Source organism: Crocodylus porosus, unplaced genomic scaffold (assembly GCF_001723895.1).
Source record: "Crocodylus porosus isolate Cpor-Errol unplaced genomic scaffold, CroPor_comp1, whole genome shotgun sequence".
NCBI classification, from domain to species: domain Eukaryota; kingdom Metazoa; phylum Chordata; order Crocodylia; family Crocodylidae; genus Crocodylus; species Crocodylus porosus.
The window spans coordinates 13,962,193-13,988,093 of record NW_017728932.1 but is presented as its reverse complement, the minus strand read 5'-3'; the positions used below and the strand labels follow the sequence as shown (position 1 = coordinate 13,988,093).

General features: G+C 41.5%; 1 protein-coding gene across 7 annotated transcripts in view; it reads right to left on the bottom strand.

The window, feature by feature from the left end:
* Window positions 1–25,901, bottom strand: part of BCAS3 (BCAS3, microtubule associated cell migration factor) — a 444,448-nt gene that overhangs the window by 226,285 nt on the left and 192,262 nt on the right. For all 7 annotated transcript variants that reach the window (XM_019545665.1, XM_019545667.1, XM_019545666.1 and 4 more), the window contains 2 exons: window positions 5,937–6,037; window positions 1,869–2,065 (listed from right to left, as the gene is read on the bottom strand). In XM_019545665.1, the coding sequence (XP_019401210.1) occupies window positions 1,869–2,065; window positions 5,937–6,037 (298 nt within the window). The remainder of the gene's footprint in view (window positions 1–1,868; window positions 2,066–5,936; window positions 6,038–25,901) is intronic.

Sequence of the window (25,901 nt, the reverse complement as noted above, 5' to 3'; positions counted from 1 at the left end):
ATTCAGTCTGCTCTTGAACACCTCCAGGGTAAGTGACTGCACCACCTCTGAAGAGAATTTATTCCGCAGTCTGGAGACCCTAACTGTGAAAGGGTTTTTCCTGGTACTAAGCCTGAAGCCTGAACCAAAAAAACCCTGGCCAATTAAAAGACTGTTTATTCTAAAAATCAACCAAGTGTTGAAAGTTTTTATTTTCCCTTGTTGTGTGGATCCAACGTATGGTTAACTACAACATGGATGGATGGAGAATGCATAACAACCGTGGGTCTCCACGTTCTCTCTCAGGACTTGAACTCTTAGGCAGCTGCAAAGGAGAAAAGGGGAAAAAAAATCTCCAAACCCCAGATGCAGCAATTCCCTTGCCCACCAGTGCAGGATGATTCTCCTTGGCTGGCAAACTTATTTTGCCTGGGGGGGTGGGGGGCAGTAAAGGTTGTGTTTTAACTGCCTACTCTTGTGGCAACTCAGATCTTTCTTCATTTGATCAATGAAAATGCCACCTCAAACATGGTTTTGACATCCACTCTTTCCCTTTCCGCACATATATATTGTTCTTGAAAACATCTGGATGAGATCCCAAATCCCTGGAAAGACCTGATATCTAGTGCGCGCCTTAAGAGCCCAATCCTGAACCGATGGGAGTAATTTCACCAAAGTCAATGGGACAACTCTCCTGTCCAAAGACACTTTGGATGTTTTCACTGCTGCTCCGGGGGGGGGCAGCACTTTAATTAGAGTGGCTGTGAGAGCCGCTCTAATTAAAGCACCTGGAGTGTCTCATGTATCAGCATCCCTGCGCTTCAAAATGGTGGTGGGGCACTTTATCTAAAGCTCGTCAAATAAGCTTTCATTAAAGTGACCCTGCTGCCGTTTTGAAGTGCAGGGATTAATCAAGTCTGCTTAGATGCGCTGTAATTACAGTACATTGGAGCAGCCTCCTGGCTCATGCACAAGCACCCTTTAAGACCAGATCCTCCATGGAGCCTACCCAGTTCTCCATATTTTACATTCCCATTTTTATATTACTGGGAGTTAAGAAAAGAGCCCACCATCCCATGAAACTCTGGATTTAAGAACTATGTGCAGCCTCTGAAACCTGTAGACTTACTGAAGCTTGTTAATTCTTCATTGCAACCATACAGGATGCAGAGACTTCTGACACACATAGGAATTAAAACTCACTGCTTAAGAGGGAGACACTGGATAACCTATTGAGACACGTTATCCAGTGTGCTGCATGCAGAGGGTACTTCCCTCATCATGCATGGTTGCCAACAAAAATGATGCGGGAGGCAAAAGGTTATCCAGTGCATCCTTGGGTTCAAATCTATGATCAAAATTGTTCACATTACTCTTAAGCAAAGGAGAGAAGGGGTGGGCGGGAGGAGGGACATTCCAGTGGTTCGTTTCATGTTCTGACAAACTGACCTCTTTATGGTCAGCAGGTTATAAATCTACACCCTAATGCTCCTAGTCATTTTCTAACAGATAAACTTGCTAAGCAAAGCAGAAACTGTGAAAGCTAAAGCAGCCTTGAACTTTTTAAGAGACCGAAGAACAGGAACACTGGACTTTGCACCACCTTCTACTGTCACTCATGCAAGAGGCAACAACAGTAAGGAATCCAAGCAACCTCTAAAGTCATTTGGGGAGAAATTTTTCTCCACACTTTGCCCTGGATAATTTGGTTTTTTGTTTGTTTGTTTTTTTTTACTGATAACGAGTCAAGTGATCTTCTAAGAACCTGATCTTGACCAGGTTGAAGAGAATCATTACATATGCAAGGCAGAAGATACTTATGTAAGTAACAGGTTACTGCAAGTGTAAATAATCGAGAAACATCCTTAGAAAATTCACTTTATTTGCACCTGAGACTGTTGAGATCAAGATCATCTGTATCGAAGTCCAGAAGAGGCTGTGGTGTGTCACTTGGCCCATGCGACTGCAGCACAGAAGAACTGGAGGAAATTACCGTTGTTTGGCCTGATGGATGAATTGTTTTGAACTGGAACTGGGGGCCCATCCACAGGCGTCGGTGAGGTCCAGTGTGAGTCACTATCTCAACCTAGGAAAGTGGTATGAAACGTTAAAATAACCTGAACTGAGTAATACATTGAGCAATTCTCTCGATCTCATGAACTCTTTAGAATCCCACTGGAAATAAACAGTAGAGGAAGATATTTTGCCCCATCCCTTTAGAAGAGACAGGAACAAAGCAAAATAGGGAGCAGCTTTTATAGTGAGTCCGATTCTGCCGTTCTCATGGTCTCAGTGAACACTTTGCATGGCTCCAGATCTGGCCAATGATACCAAATTAAATGCACAGAACCTAAACGGGATTATTTGAGGTTAAACAGCTTTCTAAATGTGAGGGACAACTTAACCCTGCCAAATAATCTACAGTGAATCCCGTTCTCCAACATTGCCTCCTAGGGAGGATGTCCAAACACTTATGTTGGGATGAACATATGTACAGGCAGGTGCAGGAACACTTGCTTTACACATCTCTGAGCTACCCTGGGCATTCACATGCAGAATTTGGAAATAATAAGATTTTGAAAACAGAGCTCCACAAGTAAAATGCGTATCACAGAAATTTCACTGATAGTCTGATTTTAAAAACATTTTCAGGATACAAAAATCTTTAAAACGTTCTAAATCACTGTGAAGCCTCTGGACTTCCACTGTGGCGATCATGCCAAATAATTCAATTTGTATCTTGCTTTTATCAGTATGAAATGACTATTAGAGTCACAAAACTAAAAAGTGAGCATTCCTCACCACTGATTAGAAGAATAGACTTCACTCTTTGTCTATACAAATCAAGTGGAGAAAAAAAAAAAATCTTGCCCCATACATTTTCATGAATGACTTTAATCTCAACCAGGTCAGAGGACTTTCTCTTCAAAAGGAAGCTGTTACTATTTTGTTTAGTTCCGCTTTCTGAAAGTTCACACATTACACCAGCACTTCTTCACATGGATAATGTGTGAATTGTGTTTCATAACAAGGGTCATAATTACAGCTGGCATTTCAGAGGCTGCTGCTGGCAAAGACCATCTTGCTGGAAAGCAGCATCATTTGCAGGCAGCAATGGGAATACAAACGTAAGAGAGCAAAGAACTAGAGTCACTTAACTGCATAAATATATATATAAAATGTAGCTAAATGCTTAATGTATATGATTTAGTTAAAAGTCTGACACTGTCAACAAAGCACAAGTTTCTATTTTCAATGCGCTTGTGAGGCCCTGTAATTCCAAACAAGAGACGCTCAAGAGTACAGAAAATGTGTGCAAAGTATGCAATTTCACTTTCAAGTTTTTAAAAACTCTTTCCCTTACTGCAAGATACTTGCTTTTCTTTCAATGGGCGTTTAAATATCTTACAAATAAGCTGAAAAATAAGTCACTTTCAGCAAGCGAAGCATACACGGTACTTTTTTGAAAATTTCAAAATGTGGATTTCATACTGAAAACCGGAGGAAAACATTTTTTTTCTAAACATCCAAAAAGTCACCACTAAGAATGCAAACAAGCATGATCAGTTCAAATCGTACTCGTTTCAAATGGTACAGAACCTGAAAACAAGGCCACCGAATGAAATGGCCAACTCAGCCATAAAAACAAAATAATGCATCAACACTTTAAAAATCAGAAATTCAAATTGTAAGCTGGTATTTTCAAAGTTTAAAAATTAATCAGGCTATTAAATGTATATGAGTTTCTATCAAAACAATGAACAAGCTTAGAGATGGATGGCAGTTTACCAAGGATGCTCACATGGATGTCTTTAGGCATGTTTCATATAGCATTTTTTTTTTTTTTAGCATCTTAGGGATTTTTTTGTTTTTTTTAATTAACATCATTTTTTTTTGTATTTTTGACTATGGAGTCTTCCAAGATGTCCTGTGAAAGGTTCTGAAACTATTATTCTAAGGCAGCTGCTATCTGTAAATCCAGGAGGACAAATGCATAGTCCGGTTAGTACAATTTTCATATTTCTGTTTATTTTGAGGTAACTCTGATTGACTGTAGTGGTTTCTGATTTGAGTAGTTTTTATGCAGCAATGCAAATTAGGCCACAGATAAAGCATTCTGTATATTTTAAGCTTGAAACCATCAGTGTCACAGAGCCGAGAGGTAAACAGATGCCTTTGCAATTTCACCGAGGCTATGTCCAGATGTTCCTATTCACTCTCCTGTTGTGTGCAGGACAAACATATTGTATCTGCTTCACACTGACAGCACACATTACCCACTGTTCTAATTGAAAAGTTGAAGTGAAGGGCAGTGTTTTTTCACTGCATGCTGTTACTGTTGATAACAACACTTTAATTTTGAAAAACATACATGCACTTTGGGCTTAATCTGAAGTGGCTTGCTTAGAGAACGCCAGCATCTTCATGTTCAAAAGAGATATCATCACTCTTTTCACTTAGCAAATATTAAGCATTCCTAGGGCATTTCCTGCTTTCCCTTTCTGTGTCCTAAGAAAAAACTCATCTGGGATTTTTTTTTTTTTAATATATAAATATATTTGCTGCTCTAATGCAGAATAGTTATGACAGCGCCTGAGTGCCGCTAAGCTTCTACAACTACTTTGTGTAAACTCCGCAGTAGAAGTCAGTCAGCCTGTATGCCAATGCTTCAATTTATTCTTGTCTTCTTTTGGTGAGAGACCTGCTTTCCTTTACAGAGTCTTCAGACAAATAAAATTAGCTAAATCATTAACTATCCAAATGATACTGGGATACAAAATGGGCAATGTAACTGTAATATGTTGAAAATTATTAGCAGCTGGGGATGAAAGCCAGGCCCTCTTGAACTCAGCAGGCATGTCCCGATGAGTGTGGACGTTTGGTTCCCCGGGGACAAGTAGTGGCAGCACACCTTGTGCCACTGCTACTTGTCCCTGGGGAACGCCTGTGCCATGAGCGCTTGGCACATGGCAAGTTGCCCTGGGTGCCTGTGTGTGCACTGCTTCACTCCCCCCCCCAGGTTTTTTTTGACTCCTGGATATCCAGGGGTCAAAACAGTCATACCCAAAATCGTACTATATTTAAAATGTGAAATCTGGGCATCAGCTTTGCATGGACCATGCACCTATTCAGTAATATATCCAAACTAAAGAAAGTTCACATAGTCTGTCAGGATGCTGAACAACTGAGTTGATAAATTCATTTACTTTTCATTGTTGTTTGGTTATTTTTAACTCTTACTACATTTCAAAAGCCAATCTTAAAAACGCATAGAAATGGAACTTTATTTTATTATTCATGACCCAAGTCTGCAAGTCAATGTTTTGGCTCAGCCGAATCGAATACTGTTACACTTCTTCTTGCCCAGGGAGCATTCCCACTGTACGCAATAGTAATTAACCCTGACTTAAAACCTGACTTCATAGACAAGAGATTTCATTTAGATCGAGATCATCATGCAGCACTATAGTAGTGGGATTCAACAAAAACTGGATGAATCTAGCACTGGGGGAAGGCAGCTGCTCACAAATAAAGATGTGTTGTAAGCAAGCTACTCCCTTAGCCTGAAGTTAGGAAATAATGGAGTGTAGCATAGGTTACAAATAAGCAGGCTTCCCCACTCTGCCAAGCCAATTCCCTTAACCCTGAATAAAAGGGACCACATCTACAGGGGTGGAGAGGGCAGCTTATTTTTCATGGCCAAATTAGTACTCCTATTCTATGCTGAGGTTGCCAAGGTTGTAATTAGTGCCAGCACGCATTGGGGCTTTGTTTATGCTTGTTTAAAACGTCGATACCTACCACTGGGAATTCACGGAGACTGCCAAACTTTCCCACAGAAGCCAAGATTGAAGCTAAGTTTAGATATAGTCTACTGCTGCATTGTGGCCTTCACCAAGTTTCAGTCTTAATAGATGCTACATGCACTTCTCTCCTGACATCCCCAAAACCCATACCTGGGAAAGCCACTCTTCGTCTTCCTGACCACTGTGGTCAGATGCTAAACTGTCGTAAGACTCGTGTCGAGTAATAGGTCCAGGACTCCCAGGTGGAACCACTGCAAAAAGAGACAAAAATTCAGAAACGTCATTTATTCTGCTGGGCATTTTTGGAAGGCGCTTTTTCATGCGTGTAATAATGCGGCAACATATGCACGTCCATGGAATTGGGACTCTTTCTGGGGACGCAGAGCAAAGTTAGTGAGCATCGGTGCTGTGAAGGCTAAAGAAAGAAGCTCCTGTTCTGAAAACTCACTCACCTCCACGTTATTTCTAGGCCTGGAAACACTGTGATAACACAGCCTAGTACACTTCTTTCTGCCAAAAGCTAGCAGACACACAGAAGAACTCCACTGCAATGACTACCCTGCCCAAGTTGTCTTGAGGGCTCTAATAGTGACAAATGCCACCAATGATACAAGCTTGCTACACAAACTTTTCAAATTGTCCACTTTAAGAGAATTTGAACAGTGTTAAGCTGCAGTGACAAAACTTATCCTGAGGCACTGGCAAACATACCAACCTTGAATACGCAGTGCACTTCCCTGGCTTCAGAACTAATATGATCACCTCATCTTGACATTAATGCACTTAGTTTGAAGCTGGTTGGCAACTGTGGTTTTTTTTTAAATCCGGGTAACAGTAGATGATTTGTATTGTATCAGCTGCTTTGCACCGTTACCATGTTTGATCACAATAGCCGCAATGTGTTCATGACAAAGACATTTCATATTTTTCAATATCTATAGCTCATGCGCTGCTCAATAAAGTAATAATAATAAATAATAAGTACCAACAACAATAATAATAAAATAATGATAATGATAGGAAAATTGTCTTTGCAAATAGCTAATACTCTATAGGCATGATGTATGCCCAGCTGTGCAGGTATCCGGAGGATGGAAGCAAACAAAGTTAAAAAAAAAAAACAACCCTTTTTTTAGGAAAGTTCACAGGCAGAACAGACCTGCAAGAATATAGTACATAGTGAAAATGTACAATTGTTTACAGACTTCTTACTACCCTGTCAATTTTTAAATTTGAAATCAGATTAAAATATATGGAGGACTGAAAGTATCAGGCATATTGATACCTTTATTGAGGCTCTTGCATTTCTAAAATCAAGTAACACAACACTATCACAGAAAGCAAAAGCCCACTGATGTGATGATGCTTTGCTTCTATCCACTTCCTATTTCTCTGTACATATTCCTTAGGCATTTAGCACTCCTAAGAAAACTAAGGTGCTATTCCTGCAAACACTTATACAAACAAATCACTTCACCTGGATAAGCAGCCCTCCTATAATGTCAGTGAGACAACACCCGACTAATTAGTCATGTGCATGTTTGAGGTAACAATCCCTTATGAATAATTTTTTTTTTTTTTAATGGGACTAAGTCTCCTTCTCTGCCCATTGTGTGCCACTTCTTTAAAAGTGGGATGTTCATTGCTAACGGCTCTCCAGGAAAAGCAGTGCTGGAGCACTCTGGCTGCTGTTTTAATGGAAAGTTTTTTCAAGGATAGCTTTTGCATAGTTCTCTGCAAATGGCAAAACCTCTCATTGCATTGCAGGAATGTAACGGAAAGCAGAGCTTGATCTTAAATGGATATATAAGTTATATGCAGGGACTGTTTCACCCACCAGCAAAATACAACAATTTCTGCAGTCAAATGTGCCAAATGATTAACGATTTATAGTAATGCTATATGACACTTTAGGGCAGGCTGTAAAATGTATTGCACCCAGCTGAACTTGCTGCAGGGAAACAGGTAGGCATACTACCTCAGCTGGATTCTGGCCCCAATGCTGGCATTAATGCCATACATCTCTGAAAAGTGCTACGGGATCTTACATTACTAGAAAATCTCTCTTCCTGCTAGCCCAGAGGCGGATGCAATGGGAGAAATGTAATAGAGAACATTTTGCTGGTCTATTAATAGTTTCATTCCCATTTCCTATTCTGACAGCATTTACATATATTGCTACAAAGCAACTTCTAGTTTTTGCACCTGTGCACTGATACTACAGAATTTTATCTGGATCAAAGTAATCTTCAAACTCTCAACCATTCCCATTCAATATACAGTCTTAAGGGACATAACTGTTTATATTTTGCTACAAAAAGGAATCGCAGGCTCATCACTGAAAGGATCAAGTTTCATGATTGTTGCTCGTTGGGGCATTAAAAAGGTATTGCTAAAGATTATGGTCCAATCAGTATACTTTCCATGGCAGCAAATGAAACTTCACATTAGAGAAAAAACCAAGAACTTAAAAGGAGGGGAAAAAAAGCAAGTGATTAGCATGATAAGACACGTGACCTTTTTTTCCATTCCTGTCCCTGTTGGTTTTCCTTGTGGCTTGAAACGGAGGGCTGGACTGGATACCAGAGGAACTGTACCCATCAAGGGGAAGCAGAGGGCACCAAAAAGGCAAAGTAAGGGGACAATGTAATTAAAACCATTTTTGGTTTAGTAGAACAAATGAGCTTTGCACTCTGATGATGTCGCAACCCACTGGACACCCTTAGATGAAGCTATAATGGATACTTTTATATCTGCATAACCTAAAATAATTGGTTTAAAAATACTGCTTGAGGGCTGACCTTTATGTGCCAGGTTTCCACCCACTGCAAATTTTTTAAAGCCATGTTGTAAACCCCTAATCATGCAGGTTTATAATGGCAAAGCAGACACAATTGCAACCATAACTAGAGAATGGCGCCTCTGTAACACATAAACAGCACAGGGTTTTCACAAATCTGTACACTATATGAAATAAAAGGATTTTAGTATTGGTTTTTAAATGCATATCGTAGCCCAGCCCCACTTATGGAGCCACTTTTGACACCTCCCTAATGCAACACATCTTCATTCTTAAAGTTGTAACACTCCCAAATTATTTCTGGGCCTATTTTGTTTTAATTATGTACAGCGCTGTACACTTTAGGGCCCAGATCTTGCAACATGACAACTTTCTCACTGAAGTCTTATGCAATTGCCACATTTGTTGAAGTCGATATAACGTTTGTTACACGCACGCTTAAGGACATCGTCTAAGCAGCATGTGTTCTCAAGATATTCTGCCAACACAGTGTCACATCCTTACAACAGTGGCAAGATTTAATGACTTAAAGCTGATTCGATCTATTCTGGAGCAGGAGCATGAATAAAATGCTGTGCTGTTGTAGCTTGCAAAGAGCTAGGTGAGTCACCACAAGTATCTGAAGGCTAGCCGGAGTCATTCCTTACTTCTTGCAGAGCTTATTTATGAAACCAATGAAGGAAAAACATATTTTGACACATTCTGCCATTGCCCTAATCTTCTCCATGGCTCCTAAACTCCTTGCAATAAATTCTATTGACTGGAGTCGTGCCTGTTTTTGAAGGCACAGCTGATCAACTGCAGGCTTTTCTGTTATTGAACGCGGCGAACAAACTGCTCACGACTCCAGCAGATGTTTCTGCTTTCAAGCCAATGGGAACTTTATGGACTGCTCTTTTCTCGTCCCTCCCAGGGGCAACTATGAGAACTGTCAAGAGCAGGGAAGTTGCTATGCGGTGACTAACAGCAAAAATGCTGATCCAGCCGGCAGCATCTACGCTGCTATGTCATCAGATTAGCTCACTCCAAGGATTCCTGGGGAAAAACTGAACGTGCGTATTATTTGGGAATGAAGGGACCTTTATTTTGAAAATGAAAAGGAGCGGTCAAACACAAGGGCAGGCGGGTTTCGTTCCTTTTCCTGGGAAGCCACAGCTTTCCATGGGACATGGAAAAAAGCTCATGTTAGCACTGCCTCAGAACATAGCACTGCTTCCCTTTGCCAAAAATAAAGAAATAAAAATTAAGAGGAAACCTACTGAATTCCATCAAACTGCTCTGGTTTAGAGTTCACGAGCGGGGCAGGCGTGATAAAACCTTGGCCGAGGTCAAACTTCAATACTTGCTTTTATTCTTTAATAGAACAGTGTGTACATGCCACACATAACATACAAGTGAGCATTTTAAAAATCTGGTTTTGATAGCAAAAGAGCCTAACCGAGGTCCCAATCCCACGAGGTACAGTGTGCCTTCAACTCCCATTGCCCTTCATTGCAAGCGGACGCACAGTGCCTTGTGAGAACTGGCCCGGTCAGGAGTGAGCCCCTTGCTGGAGATTCGCCTATTGGCATATTTGTTCACTAGAGAGAAATACAGACCTGGTCCACAGAGCTGCAAGGCTTTGTCTCTATCTGTGCCCCTCCTGGAGCCGAGAGGAGCTGTGCGGGGCCCAGGCAACTGGAAGCTGTGGCCATATTGCTGCAGTTTCTCCCTACGTGCAACACGGGTGAGGCTTCCAGCCGGTGGGGGAGTGAGCCAGGGCTGGCTGTGCCCCTGCTGAAGCTGGGAGCCAGGGCTGGAGGGGAGGAGTGGAAGCGGCGAGGACGCCGTTTCCAGCTGCCTGGCCCCAGCTCGGATGCTACCACCTGGAAGCTGTGCCCACACTGCAACTGCGATGAAGCAACGACAGCACAGACACAGCTCCCACAGGTCCAGCATGGGCACAAGCAACATCCCCAACCCCAATGTTGCTGACGTACTGCTGAAGCCACCCGGCCTGTGCTGGACTGGAGCTGAGCTGTTCCAGCCCGTAACTTATTCAGGTTGTTGGCCCCAGGTCTAAATGGTACAAAACCGATTGCTGTGCATTGGTACACCACTAGGTAGCACTTTTCACATTTTTTAAGAACTTCAAGTTAAGGTGAATGAACCCAGAGCAATGGTAACAACAACCTGAGCCCAGAGGAACTGTTTCTTTCCCAACTGCGGTCCTTTGAAAATGTGGATTTATAATGGAGAGCGTCACAGACCCTTCATAGATAATGCTGCAGCTAGTGTTATACTAAATAATAAACTTTACACGCTTTTCTACACAAACACTACAACACTACATAGATATTATAAAAAGAGCTTTCTTTCCCTTATATTTTGTATTAAGCCTGTCAATGGTCCGTCTTGATTGCTGATCCTGATGTGCAATTATTTCTTATTAAAATTTTCAAAAAAGTAACTTGCACTATGTATCTGGTTTCACCTTACTCTCATTACTCTTTCAGGGAAGAACAGTCACAGACAACGTATAATTGTGAAAAGGACATTTCCTTATCATACAAAGAGATCCTTTTCCTGACAAGTGCAGGTGCTTTGATTTTTCCTTAAAATGAATTCAGTGTGCTATTTCTGAACCGTGCTGAAAGTCAACCTGTTGTGGCTGTGACTCCAATACCTTTAGTACACCTACAGTAACCCAGTTAAAAATAATTTCAAAGATAAAACGTACCAACCTAATGCTAACGCTGGAGCACTGTTGGCTGTTGTGGCCTCCATGGTTAAAATGGGAAGTACATAGTTATGAAATATCTGGAGCCAAAATGACAGAACTGGCATCTCTGTAGGTGATTTGGGGGGGGGGGCGCAGGGGGGCATGTGCTCCCCCCGCCCGAGACTGGTCACTGCCAAGGCTTCCACTGGCTTCTGTGGGCAGTTGCTTCTCGCCACCTGCCCCCTCCCCCACTCACTGGCAATGTCACTGCTGGTGTCTGCAAGGGGTTCCCCCGACCCTGCCAACGCCACTGCCACTATCTCCAAGTGGCCCCTGCTCACTGCCAACTACAAATAACGCCCCCCCCAGTCGCGGGAGGCACCAGTTGTTCATGGGCATCTCTAAACCTTACTTGCTAGTACAAAACAAGTATACGTGGGTTCACACATGTGCGGGGTTCACTCCAAAAATTTGCCACAAAGCCCTAGTAAAGAGCAACACACCATTACACAGCTCTGGGCTCACCGTATGTCGTCTGGCCTCCTCCTTCCTTCAGAGGAAAGCATTCCCCTCCATCCAGTATAGCTCACAGATTTCATAGACATTAGGGCTGGAAGGGACCTCGGGAGATCATCGAGTCCAGCCCCCTGCCCAAAGGGCAGGAAGTCAGCTGGGGTCATAGGATCCCAGCAAGATAAGGATCCAATTTACTCTTGAAGGTGTTCAATGTAGGTGCTTGAACCATCTCCGTTGGCAGACTGTTCCAGACCTTGGGGGCTCAGACAGTAAAGAAATTCTTCCTTATGTCCAGCCTGTCCACCAGAAGCGTAACTAGCAATGTTGGGGCCCTGGGCAGAGGTGCCCGGGAGTGGAGGATGGTGGTGGTGGTCTGAGTATCATGGAGTCTTACCTGACACCAGACACTCAAATTCCCTGGCTGCTGCCACCATTTTATTGCTCCCTTTACATTGGCCCCCAGAGGCATTCGTTCTAATACATTTGCTCCACATCCAGTTATACACACCTAGCAGCACTGTGTAGGACATACTTTCACTGTTTTGTGACCAGAACACAGGGGACATGCAGGGCAGCCACAAGGTACCTGCCTTTGAACATACTGTAACATAGACATCATTTATGCCCTTAAACGATTTTTAAAAACCCACCTCCTGCCTATATACCCTAGAGGAGAGACAAGGCCATTGCCACTGCAAACAGAAGTAATGTTATTTAAGGCATCTTACTACCTGAACAACCATTATATTTTCTGCCATTCGTGCATGCAATTCCTAATGCAACTGATTGTGGGGGCCAGAACAGGGGCTGCAACAACAGACTGAGCTGATACCCCTACGAAAATACAGGTCCTGATTCTTTCATGCAGTCTAAAGGTTAAGAACGATAACAATGTTTAGCCCCAGATCCTATTCCACCCTTAAGATGTCTATGTCTTTGTATGCGGTTTGCCTCAGGGGTGAAATCCTATTCCACCCAGAGGCCCTTGCATACCTATCCCATCCACTCAACAGGCAGCATAGCAAGCCCTTGTCAGGTCAGGATCCAGTTAACTCGGAGACGAGACCGCTATCTGGCAGACAACGGCAGTCTCCACCTTACGCCCAATACTTCCAATGACTGTTTTAGCATTTTACCCAATAACTGCTTGATGCAAAATGCAAAAAAGCACTGGGGGCCAGGACCAGAAACCAGAAATCTCTCCTGCACAAGGAACTGCCCTCTTCAGTGGGTTATGGAGTCAGGGTGCCCCTTGCATCCTCTCCTTCCAGTTCTACAATCCTTGCATTTCTTTCCAACCCAGTGGCCCAGCTTTAAACAGGATAGAGAGCCTACCTACCCACGGCTTGGGGCTAAAGACACTCTCCTGAGGAGAGGGAGATGTAGGTTTAAAAATGTCCTCAAGGTTGGGTTACTCTTCAACCTAGATCACACACTTGCTTGGCAACCAGTGGGTTGTTGGGCAGAAGGTAGGCATTGCAACTACCACTTCAAACAGTCCTTTCACGTGGCTTTTCTGTCGAAGGAGCTGGGGAGTTGTACAAAGGTGACAAGCTTCCACTGGAATTGGTCCGCAACAGAGCCGAAGTGGAAGCTGATGTCTAAATAATCAACGTGTCTTGCTAGCTTTGTGGCTGCTGAATATGTTTTTTGGCTGTAAGGCAGCTAAGAGCTGTGCAAGTTCCACTTGAAAGTAAGAAAGCCTTCATGGCTAAAAAAGCCATGATTTCTAGTATGCACATAAAAATGCAAATCATGTCAACATTTGCACAGACGCTTTTGGCGTGTGGGCAGTATTTAGGTAAATATGCAAATTACATGGCAATCAAATACTGGAATCAGTAGAACAGCACTTTTGTTCACAGATGGGCTAATCATATGATAAATACAGAGGCATACCACAAATGTTTACTCAATCAAATATTATAAACTGTCACATTTCAACAGCTGAAATGTGTTCAAACAAAAAGAATTACACTTTAATTGTGCTGGGTTTTTGGTTGTAGCCATGTTGGTCTAAGGATGTAGGCAGGCAAGTTCTTTGAGTAGATGCGATATCTTTTATTAGACCACATGAGTATTTGGAAAAAAGTTCTTAGCAAGCCTTCAGGCTCAGTCACCCTTCTCCAAGCACAGGGAGTTTCTTAAATACACTTTAATTGTGTATCTTAATATTTATATATTTTAATTGTGCATTTTAAATACACTCCAATTGTGCATTTAAGATTATACTTTTTAAATGCTAAATCACTAATTTTCCCTGTTTTTTCTAAATTTAGAACAAAAAAAAGTTTTCATTTACAGATAAGCATACAGGATTTACAAAGATGCAAGATAACTCCAATTTAATTCAACAAGGAGTTAGACATTAATTTTTCATGGTACTGTTTGCCTTGCAAACATAGATGTGTCCAAAAAAAGCAAAGAGAGGGTTGGAGAATCACAAAATGACTAACATTTTTTCAGAAAAACCCTACATAAAAGTTTTCTATTATTTCACCTGAATACACACAATTTACAGTTCTGAATAATACACTTCTAAAATCTGGCTCAGACACAGAAACAATGATTCGTAACTAACTTCTAAAGGCCAAACCTTGGTCCGTATGCAAATTCATTTGCTGCCAATGAGAAATGTGTGCACAAACTGAACATGGGCCATGATTTCAAATGCAAGTCATGTACAAGCATCTACTTTTTGATAACTTTTCTTTGCAGTTTCCATTATATCTAATATGGACTAAATACAGAAGGAGTCATCAGACATGTGGTCAGCCTGACTCACAAGTTAAACTTCTCTTAAGATGAAAATAAGCAGTTCTGGCAATTTACACAATTTTATTATTGCTGCTGCTGACGTATTCATTACGTCACATTTTGCATAACGAAGAGAAATCAACAGTCTCGGTATAAGTCTGTTTAATGTCGCTTCCTGTTGAACTCAAGAGGTTAGATTTTTTTTTTTTTTAGGTTCACATACTATGTTCCCGGGTAACTTATTACAACGAATGTTTGTCACATAGTTAAATCCCAGTGGCTGTTTCATCAATTCTTATAGCATAGTTCTGGTGAATATGTGTTCCCCATCCTGTCTGACAGCTGTAGTTGGCTCCCTGGCTGCTACCCTTCAATGTGAAATGAGGACTGGATATTCCCTTTGGCTTGCAGAGTTATCTATTTCATTATTAATATATCAATCAAATTTTACTAGGGAGCAGAGTTTATAATGGAAAGGGACTATTTAAAATTGGAAGCAGCATAAGTAGTAGTGAAATCCTCAGGAGCTTTGATAACTATATTTTCAGTGGTTCTTTATATTCCATTAGTCTGATAGTCGGCCATGCTGGCATTTTTCCCATAAAAGTAACTGATTATGTAATCAGGCTTCACTGTTTCTCTGGATGTGCCAAGGCAGGTACATACTTATTATGCCTGACTCCAGCTTCCTTTTCTGAATTCTTGTAAAAGGAAGCTAAACACGTTGGAGGCAGAGCTAGAGATGACTGTACCACTTGCTCCATGCAAGCATTGCATTGCTCTGCAACTACAATCTTAGATATTTAGGGTATGCAGCAGCTATCAGTTCTGTACCAATAAGCAATAAATAAATTCTTTCCTGTATTAAGGAATGATTTCAGCTGCAAGGACCTACTGTGAAATCTGTCTGATGGCCATCTTTAAAGAATTATGGAAGAGGTAACTATTTCTATAATTCACTGACTTCAAAAGTATGTTTGACATTATTGTCGGGAAAATTATGTTAACCATGGATTACTGTTACAATCAAAGTATGTAGTGAGAAGTCAAGAGGCTTAGTAGTAAATTTTCAAAGCACTGTGTGGGGATTTAACCGTTTGACTCCCATTAACGTCAATAGGAGTCGCGCGGCTAAATCCCTGTACACTGCTTTGAAAACTGACCCCTTAGTGTTGATGGACCCCTCTCTAAGAAGTTCCAGATGACCACGTAAGAATGGAAAGAAATGTTTCAGCATGTGCTCTTGTTCATTATTGTTGTTTGTACACATCTGAAAGTATTTTCATTCTTATGCCCACTGCTGTTTCCAGCATTTAGCAATTGAAAGTTAGGCTGGGATGAGCAAATATTTAATACACTCTGCTGTGGTTATGTGCATGTTCGTGTATATCTATCTTGCCCCAATAACTTGTTCACATACTTCCTGTACATTTTACTTAGAGTTGCAGAATTCAACACGTCTCCTGATGCTTTTTTTTTTATCCAGCTTTACTGTATTACACAAATATTGATTGTGGCTAAACATATTGAATGCTCTGGTCCTAAACATCTGCCAGATAGCTCAGCTGGAATAACACAGAGCCTCTACGAAGTGACATCTGTCATGTTTCCATTTATCCCATTCAGTCCTATGCTCAGCAAAGGAATCAAATTGGCTTCACTTAACCACTCATTAGTAAAAGTGAAAAGCAGCAGGCTATCATCTTAAGGAAACTTACTTTTGCTTTTTGTCTTGCCAACAGCTAAGTCAAACCCCAGAAGTTCTCGTCTTCATGGTTAATGAAGAAATATGAAAATCCCAATTTTATAAAAATAACTATATACCAAGCAGTATTTCTCATTATTTGTGATGGATATCACTGTGAATTCCAGCAAATATCAATAGCATATTTGTGGACGACCGTCTTGAAAAGTGAAAATGCAAATCTACCCTGCCTCGTACTTGACTTCAGACTAGCAGAGCCAGCTACATTTCCCTGTACTTTGAAAACAGGAAATCAATTAAATTAAAAAAGTGGTAAAGGAAGCAAAGTTGTAAAAGTTCTTCAAATAATTTTACTAAAGCACTTAAAACACAGACTACATAATTAAAAATAACTCCCTTCAAACAGACTGCATGGGATCCAGGATTATCTTAGAATGAACTGCCAAGCAGAATCATATACTGTAAAAAATAGCATGGTAAATGCTTTTACCTTCTCCTGCCACTTCAAAAGGAAACACAAAGGGCAGAGTCCCCAGTCACTCTGTTTTCAAATTAAGATACATTAAAGCCAGGGAAATTGGGAAGTCTCTCCTCCTCCACCAACACTGAGGATCTCCAGTGCCTATTCTGCACTTGATCAGCATCCCGGAGAAGGCAAAGCTGATGGGCAAAAATGGAGCAGAAAAACATACCTGCCGCACGGAGAAGGAAGACCACTTTTATACAATAAGCTATACAAACAAATACAATAATTCCAAAAGTCATCAGGCTCAGAAACCGAACGTATTAGCGGCAAGAAGAAATTATAAAGAGCTCCAAAATGGAAGCTGCCATGTTAAGAAGGTCAAATGAAAACTGAGCCCCCTCTCCCCATGCAACCAAAGCCACTTGCTCCTTTGACAGGGACACCACTGCAGGTAAACTCGGCTGCCTGTGGAAAAGCATTCAGAGTTATCTGGCTACTTTGTACTAGGATCATTAGTTTTTACTACAGAGCCAGGTGCTGGCTCTGTAACACCTATAACAGGGATGATTAGGATAAAGTGGAGGAGGAGAGAAACGTGATCATGACTAATGCTTACATACCACTGCGATAAAAATAAATGCTGCAGTAGAGATAAGAAGGAGCCAGCAGCCAAGAAACAATAACAAAGTATTATACCTGTGGGCAGAGGCTCTTCTTTAATCTCCAACTGCTTAAAAGAAAGTTAGGTTATAATCAGGAAAATGCTCAGTATGCTGTTATCAACTCTTACAGAAGGTCTAAAACCAACCAAAGCCAAAAAACGATATCAAGTTTCTGATACGTGTGTTTAATTTGGAAATTAAAAAACATAGATGTAAAGCAAAAAACACCATGTGGTCTTAAAAGAAAAGTGGAAAAACAAAATAGCGAACAGCGTCTTGAAATTGCTCTAATCCCACTAACCAACATTTAAAGATTTTTTCAGAAAAAGCCGTTTTCTAAATATTGTTTTTAATTATCATAAAGTATTTATCTTTCATCAGGTGTACAATTTCTACTACTACTTGTCCGTATTACAGGACAGCCCATATACTGACTACCCAAAATGGAGAGTCATTCTTTAAAATGATCTCCCTAATGTTCTTAGCGGAACCATCCTTTGTAAAACACACTTTTCAAATTTAGAAGAGACTCATAAATTTATTAAGTAAGGACCAGAACTTTTCGATGACTTCTGATTAACCCTTCAGATCCTCAGCGAGGTTAAGGGCTAGTCTTCGGAAAGACAAGTTATTGTATATTGAGTGGTACTTACACCAGTCATCTTGAAAAGTACATTTCATGCTTTAGTTATAATGCAAAATGAAGTATGAGCTCAGAAAAGGCAATACCATTTTTCTGGAGACTTTCACAGCAAACACAGCAGCAGCAACAACTGGTGAATTTAGACAACATTAATATTTAACTTCCTTCTTTGATGATGAGCTTACATCTAGTTGGTGCCATCCAAGCTGTTTAATGATGTTTGTACAAATGCCAAAATCCTGATGTAAATGCAACTTTCTACCCTCAAGCAGTTTCCTGGGGCACCTGCCAAAAAGTTAGCTAGAACACCCCGGTGAAACGAGCGGGAAAGCCATGACTGAAGGGGTCATTCAGATGTAGCAACAAATCGGGTTCTTTGTTTTGCAAAATTGCTCCTTTGGCCTTCATCAGCACTTCATTCATTAAAAAAAAATCTCCCAGCCACCTTCCACAATATTCAGCTCTGAACTGCTTTGATTTCTCATCCATTCTGCGTACCGCATAGCTGTTGCAAATGCAAGCTGTGGATCATTTTGCAAAATTGTGACCATTAAACCTGCAATTTCTGATTAGTCACAATTTTGTGGGCAGTCCTTACTTACAGTGGAGGGACACAGAGCACAGCTGACAAGCTTTGAGAAAAGAGAGCTCCTGTTGAAACCCTGCAAGTAGCCAGAGGCTCCACAAAGTTGTTACAACTGTAGAGTGAACTGAGACTAAACACACTGGGATGGGCAAAACTTTGTACCTGTAAAACAGTTCCCCGAGAATTGCCTCTGGTTTGATGATGGTTACGTGTATTATTTTTATTAAAGTAGTACCTAGAAGCCTGGACTTAACTAAGCTTTGTGACCTTGGGAGAGCCCTTTGCTATAAAAGATAAGTATGCATTTTGTAAAGATTATGCATGTGGTTACTCATCATTCATAAAGCTAAGATCTTCATTGTTCATATAGCACATCTTCACATACAGCATTCAGTAGAAAGATAACCAACACACACGCACACAAATCACACAATAAGCCTCCACTGAAACAACGGCCTGTTGAAAATCCTGGAAAGGCATTGCTTACGATTTGTCATAAAGCATACTGTTACAAAATACTATATGAATGTTTATCTTTCTCTCGTGATATTGTGATTCACCAGATTCATTAAAAATAGAAAAAATATTTTCATCAAAGAGAAAAAGTCCCTTAAAAAGGCAAAACTCTCCATCCCAGTCTCTTTACCTATTCCCCTCTGCCGTTCTACCTATTAGTCTCTATTGCATAATGTACACTAGTTGCGTGTGTAGCTTTTCCACTGTCATCAGTGGAATGTGTGAAAGGAGTGTAAAATAGGCAATAAAGGTCTGGAATGCTGCTCAGAGACAAAAATCTTGCCCGTGGTGTTTAACTTGCAGAGGGAGTAGGCAATACAAACACGACGCCATAGGCCCTTGCACAGACTACATGCACAGATTGTGTTATCAATTAGCTCAACTAAACAGTTAACCAGCAGCAACCCTTCCCTTTTAAAGACAACAGTTAGCGAGCACTTAGCATGTCAGATATGGAATCCCTTGATGAAAGGCACTACAAGGAAAATGCAAAATATGCACAACATTTGGCCCACAGACAAATAAGGATGTATTACAAGGGCCAAAGTCTGTGTCAGGAGTAAATATGGGCCTTAATGTTTTAATGGTGCTGCTTTAGGCTCACAAACCTAATTTCGCCTTGAGGTGTACCTTAAATACAAATCACTACAGCATACACATAGACAAAAACCTATCCATTAGAGCTGTGCCAAGTTTCAATTCAATTCAGCGGAGATTTTGCCCGAGTTGGTGGCCAAATCTCTGAATCCAGATGGAATCAGGAGACCCCTAATCTCTCCCAATTGAATCTGAACCAAATCAATGCAGTGAGATTTGGAAATTCGGACATAGACACTGCTTTAAATGTTTTTTCCATATAACTCAAGCTGCCAGGCAGCTCATCAACTCTGTGACGCTGGGGCAGATGGAGCGTCCCACAGGAGCAGTGGGGGGAGTGGTCCTCTCTGCGTACTCTGTGATGCCCCAGCATCGCAGCATTCACAAGCCGCACCTACTACCTCGAGGTATATAGAAAAAACATTTAAAGCTGTGACTATCTATGGCTGAATCGCCGATTCTCTAAATCAGCATTGAATCTTCAGATTTTCCATTTGGCCGAATCAAATCGGGGACAGTGATCTGAATCAACAAATCGAATCATCATCCCCGATTCAGGCCAAATCTGAATGCGAATCGACTACGGCCTGTTTCGCACACTGCAAGTGTCCATCACAGGAGGATAGAAAGGATCAGGGATCACCAGCTTGATCTGGGGGAAGCTGTGTTCTAGATCTTCAAATTCTAGGGTTAAGGCACATGAATTAAATATTATTTGGGACAACAATTAATGAACAAGCCGCTGTGATGCCACTCACCCATCCCCCTTCCTAAGAGAGAAATACATTTTTCAGAAGTGCTCATAGCGGGATAAGGAAGCAGTGCATCATTCCTTTTAACACAACAGAAATGGTCTTTTGATTATTTAAGTCAATTGCTAAGAACTGCCTTTAAAACCTCCTATTAGAGATTTAATAGCAAAGAGGTGCAAGTACACTTACCAGCAACACTACAATAAAGCAGAGATTTTTGTTTTAACAAAATCTATATTTATATGATTACATTTCCTATGTTTGAGGGCAGCTGTAATTAATGGATTTCCCTCCTTCCCCTAATGCAGTCATTTGTCAATTTAAACACAGAATGTCCAATCAATTTTGATGTATTTAGTAAGCAATTTGTCAAAGAGTGCTGCATATGAGTTAATATATTAATTCTTGTCATAGGTCTGCTTCTGACAACTGCAGGTCCGCTCCATAAAATTGTCTTGATGAGCTGCTGCTTGGAATTTGAAGGTACCCTAACAGTGGCAAAAGGAGAGAAACTATAAGCATCTTCGTACAAGGGACGACCCATTTTTAAGGTAGGAACAGAAATTACACCTAAACTGGTATAAGTCATCTGAAACTGGTTTAACTCTGTAACACAACAGGAGTTCCGTGCACATAAACTGCTTTCAAAATTGCTGAAAGCAGTTTAAGATAAACCTGGATGGGTACAGTATCAGATTTAATCAGATCTGATGTAGGTTAAATCAGTTTATTGAACTTTTCTCCCAGCTCTTCTCCAGATTCAAGTTAACTCACAGTCCCCCAGCATCGCAGGATGCTTTGTACGTCCCCCACAAACTCCACCTTTGCAGGCTGGGCAGGCTAGCTTTGGCCCATGCTATCTGCTCCAACCGAGCAAGAAGATGTGCTCTAGTGCACCCTGGCTTCTGGCGTGGGTTTCTGCAGGCATGTGGCTGCATTCCTGGAATCAAAAGTGAATGTCTGGTTACTTGCTTGTCAGTTCAACCCACGTAGCTTATGCTAACCTGCAAAGATTGAACAGATTCAGCCTTTATCTTTTTGACTGTATTTAGCCTTAAAGTTCAACTTTGCTTTGTTTAAAGGTGCTCATTTCCAGCCTTGTTCTTAAATGCATTAACCTAGATATGTCAACCACTGGAAGTACTGTATCTCATCCTTTTTAAAAAAAAAAATAGATGTAAGTTTCAATTTTGGTAATATTTACTGTAGGATTATCAACAGATAGGACAGGCTATTAAGCCCGATTATATGTAGGAAATTACCGATCATCAGAGAATCATATGCAGTGTACAAGCTCCTGTATCCATACAGATACATAATGCGAGGAGGTAGTGGTTGGCTGGGTAAATCTCTTTACCCATATCACAAAATGGAAGTACAGTTTAAGTTAATCCATCACTTAAGGCTTCAATTTACAGTACTGGAAATAAAAATATTGGTTAGAAAATAAGCCAAGAGAGGTTCCTCATTGCAACTATGGTAATTAATGGTAGGGAAGTGAAAAGCAAACTTAAATAGCTTTCGCTTACTACCAGCGTCTTGATTCCTGAAGCAAGGATTTTCTGGGGTGTTAACTTCTATAGGACCAACTGAACACAGTGGAAGCAACTAGTGCTTAGAGAACAAAGATGATTGAAGGACCTGGGTTACAGCTGTAACAAGCTGGCTGGAGGAGTCTGCAGGTTTGTGGGGAGGGAATGCAGCCAGCTGTAGACAGTCAGGAGTGGTTGCAGGCTGCCTAGGAGAACTGGACCAGCCGCAGAGGATGATTATCTGGCCACAGGAAGTTAAAGACTCCAAGGGAGAGGAGCCAGGGGGTTGAGAGAGAAAGGGGGAGAGTCCTTGGCTCGGTTCTGCTGCCACTAGCCAAGCGTCCTCTCCCTCCTGACTGCCAGCAGCTTGCTGTAGACCCCACAGACCTGCAGACTCCTCCAGCCTGGAATGTGTAGCCTGCTGCAAGCCTTTGCCAGCCAGCCTGCTACAGTCATATTAACAGGAATGTCACTTGCAAATCAAGGAAAATGATTCTTCCATGCCGTTCAGCACTAGAGAGGCCATACCTGGAGTACTGTGTCCAGTTTTGGGTCCCATACTTCAAGAAGGATGTGGACAGTTTGGAAAAGGTAAAACAGAGAGCAAAAAGAAAAAAGGATTAGGGACCTTGGAGGCATGACTTATGAGGAAAGGCTGAAAGAACTAAAGTTATTCAGTCTAGAGAAGAAAAGACTGAGGAGGAAATTGAAAACAGTCTTTAAATACCTGAAGGGCAGTTTCAGAGGGGGTGGAGACAGGCTTTTCTCTGTGGCTGTAGGGGACAAAACTAGGAACAATGGCTTCAAGCTGCAGCCAAGGAATTTAGTTTGGAGATTAGGAGGCACTTTCTGACTATAAGGGTGGTCAAACATTGGGAGAGTCTACCTAGAGAAACCAGAATCGCATCCTTGGACATTTTCAAGAGCAGATTAGAAAGACGCTTGACTGGGATTGTTAGTCAGGGATGATCCTGCCTTGAGCAAGGGGCTAGATTAGATGACGACCTTGTGAGATCCCTTCCAACTCTACCTTCCGCTGATCAGACCCTGGAAGTACTGTATCTCGTCCTTAACAACTGACTGCAAGTACTGCATCTCATCATAGCAGCTTGCTCTTAGCACTTTTGGCAGCTCTCTGCGAATAATCCTTTACTATTAGGGACCTTAGTTTTAAATATGCCACAGCTTTTGCCTGCCAGGCATTCAGCAGCAGCGCCGTCAGAGCCCCTTGGCCAATCACCAGCAGGAGGCAAAAAAACAGCATATTACAAATTGCAGGTTTTGCGTCCGGGATGATCAGCAGCAGGTGGTAGGGCCCTTCCGCCAATCAGGGGTGGAGGTGCGCACAGCAAAACAAGCAAGATTAAAGGAGCTGCTGCGCCGCACACTTCCGATCCGATTTTGGTAGGCTCCTGTTTCTTATGTAAACTCCTTGGGCCACAGACTGGCTTTGGTGTTTTTTACAGTACCTAGCACCATTAGACCTCAACTCTGAGTGGGGTCTTTGGGTACCTTAATACTTAGTTTTGTGATGGAGCAAATTTCAAGAAGATGCTTTGTCCTTTGGTATTTCTATTCCAGGCAATTGCAGAAATTATCCAAAGGATACCGATGTTTCTGTAGGCCAGTAGATTCTCAATATAAAATGCAAGTCCTGATGCAAGTGTTAAAATGTAAGTGGTCCAGATCATTCACCATCCAGTTCCCCATTCGTCAATGAAAGCGAAAAAGTTAAAGAACCACTGGCTGTTGGAGCGCTCAGGTAAATGTGTAATGCTTACCAGGCATCCAGGTTTTTGCAGCAGATGTCACAGATGACCTCAAAGCAATCAAACAGCTGTGCCAATCCCCTTGCAAATGCCCTTGGGATAAAGGTCTTGGGCACTTGTTCAATGAAACATTTTCTCAGACAATAGCTCCTTGTTACTCCCTTACATTCACAGCTTATAACTTGAAAATCCTTTTTACAAGATAGTTACTGAGTTATGCTAAAATAAATCCAGTATTTATAAAAAAAAAACAAAACCCAGTTCTCCTGCCATACCCCAGCCAATACGTTATTGGCCTACTTTGAACTTTCCAAAGATTAAAGAAGATTTTACTATTGTGCTTTAGCATCAAACTGCATATTTAGGAAAACCTGCAAAGTATACCCCTTCAACCAGACTACCAGACGTTTCATTGTTCCGGCTGTCTGCTGATAGAGGTACCCAGTGTTAGAAAAGCACATTGAGTATTTTTCAATGACCCAGAGGGCAAAGGTCACTAATTATAAATGGATAATGAGACCTAATGCAATGTTCTGAGTGTGGACAAAGAAAGGGTCTATCCATAGCCCCTTGTGACTTGGTCATTCAGGCTTTTATTTCCTCCCGTACACTTAATGGAACCAAACAATTGGCAGAAATGCTATACAGAAGCCTGAAACTGAGAGAAACTGCTGTATTCTACCTCTGATAGACAGATACAAATAGTGACCCTGAAATGGCGCCAGAACTCCTTTTACTACTAACGTGGTAGACAGCTGTAGAATTCACCCTAAACTCCCATCTAGCCATTTGCTGGCAATTAAACTTACTTACGGAAGTGATAGTACATCAAACCAGAGGCTATAGCTAATGTCAACCCATTACATTACTGCAGGTAAGCAGAGCCAGATAATTCCATTTTAGTGCGTATTTCCTGAGGAAAAAGTGAACAGGTGTTTTCCCCCCCCTGCACTGTGAATCCTGTTTTGTTTAATGGAATCTATTTGCTCTGGCTTTTAGTAACGTAGCCTCAAAAACTAAGGATAACACCACTGAAGAAGCAGGTGTAAGAAACAAAATTCAGCGAAGGAGTCAACTTTTAGTACGTTTTCTGTTTTATGGCCAAGTTCCTAGATTGTTTTGAAATCCTCGATCTTTTATTTTCTAAACTTCTGAATTTAGCTCGATGCTATTTCTTTTTATCTGAATGAAAACTTGATTTTAAAAGCTCAGTGGAACTCAACTAGTGCAAATGCTATTCCGGATTTTATGTAACGTTCGCAGATTAACAAGAGGTGCACGGGTACAAAAGGTATTAAGCAGGGAAGCACGCCCCGGGCAGGAAAGCGCTCTTCCCTGCCCATGGCGGGGGGGGTCAGCCTCAATGATCTGCTGAGGTCCCTCCTGACACTAATATCTATGAATCCATGCAGTAAAGTAACCGATAATGCACCAAGATCACCAGTACTTGGGAAGCTCTCTCCAACGTAGGAACACACTGCATAATGCTATTTTCTTTTCTTTCTTTAAAAGGGTGCTCTGAGTTCAGGAAGCAATCTGGTATAGCTTTTTTAGGACCACATTCATCCCTGAATTCAGTACCTGGAATGAATCTGGTCCTGTACATTTATATACTTCTGGAAAGAATTACATTCTGACCATAGGTACATGTTACACCTAATTTTACTGGACACTAAAAAGCACATACAGATAAACTGTTCTGTATACAATGACCTGAAGTCAGCAGCCAGTTTTCTGTGGCTCTGAAAATATGCTCAAAGAAGTCCATGCATGCATGCAACGCAATGCAAATAACTGTTTCCAATGAGGACGAAAGAGGCACCTACAAATCAGCAGACCCCATGGAAAAGGGGAGGTCTGGCCTCAACTAGCAATTCAACTCCAATTGGAAATTGCAAGTTAAGGTTAACAGCGACCAATTTTCAAAAGTGCCCAGCAGGAGGCAGTCCCTATTGCACCCTATATAAACTACTGGGTGCCAAGATCACCATCCAGCGTAAGGTGGCAAAGGGCTGCAGCAAGGCAACAGCCCTAGACTTTAGGAGGGCTGACTTCAACAAGCTAAGAAGGATCGTTGGTCCTTAAGGAGACGATCCTCCATGCCGAAAGGGAG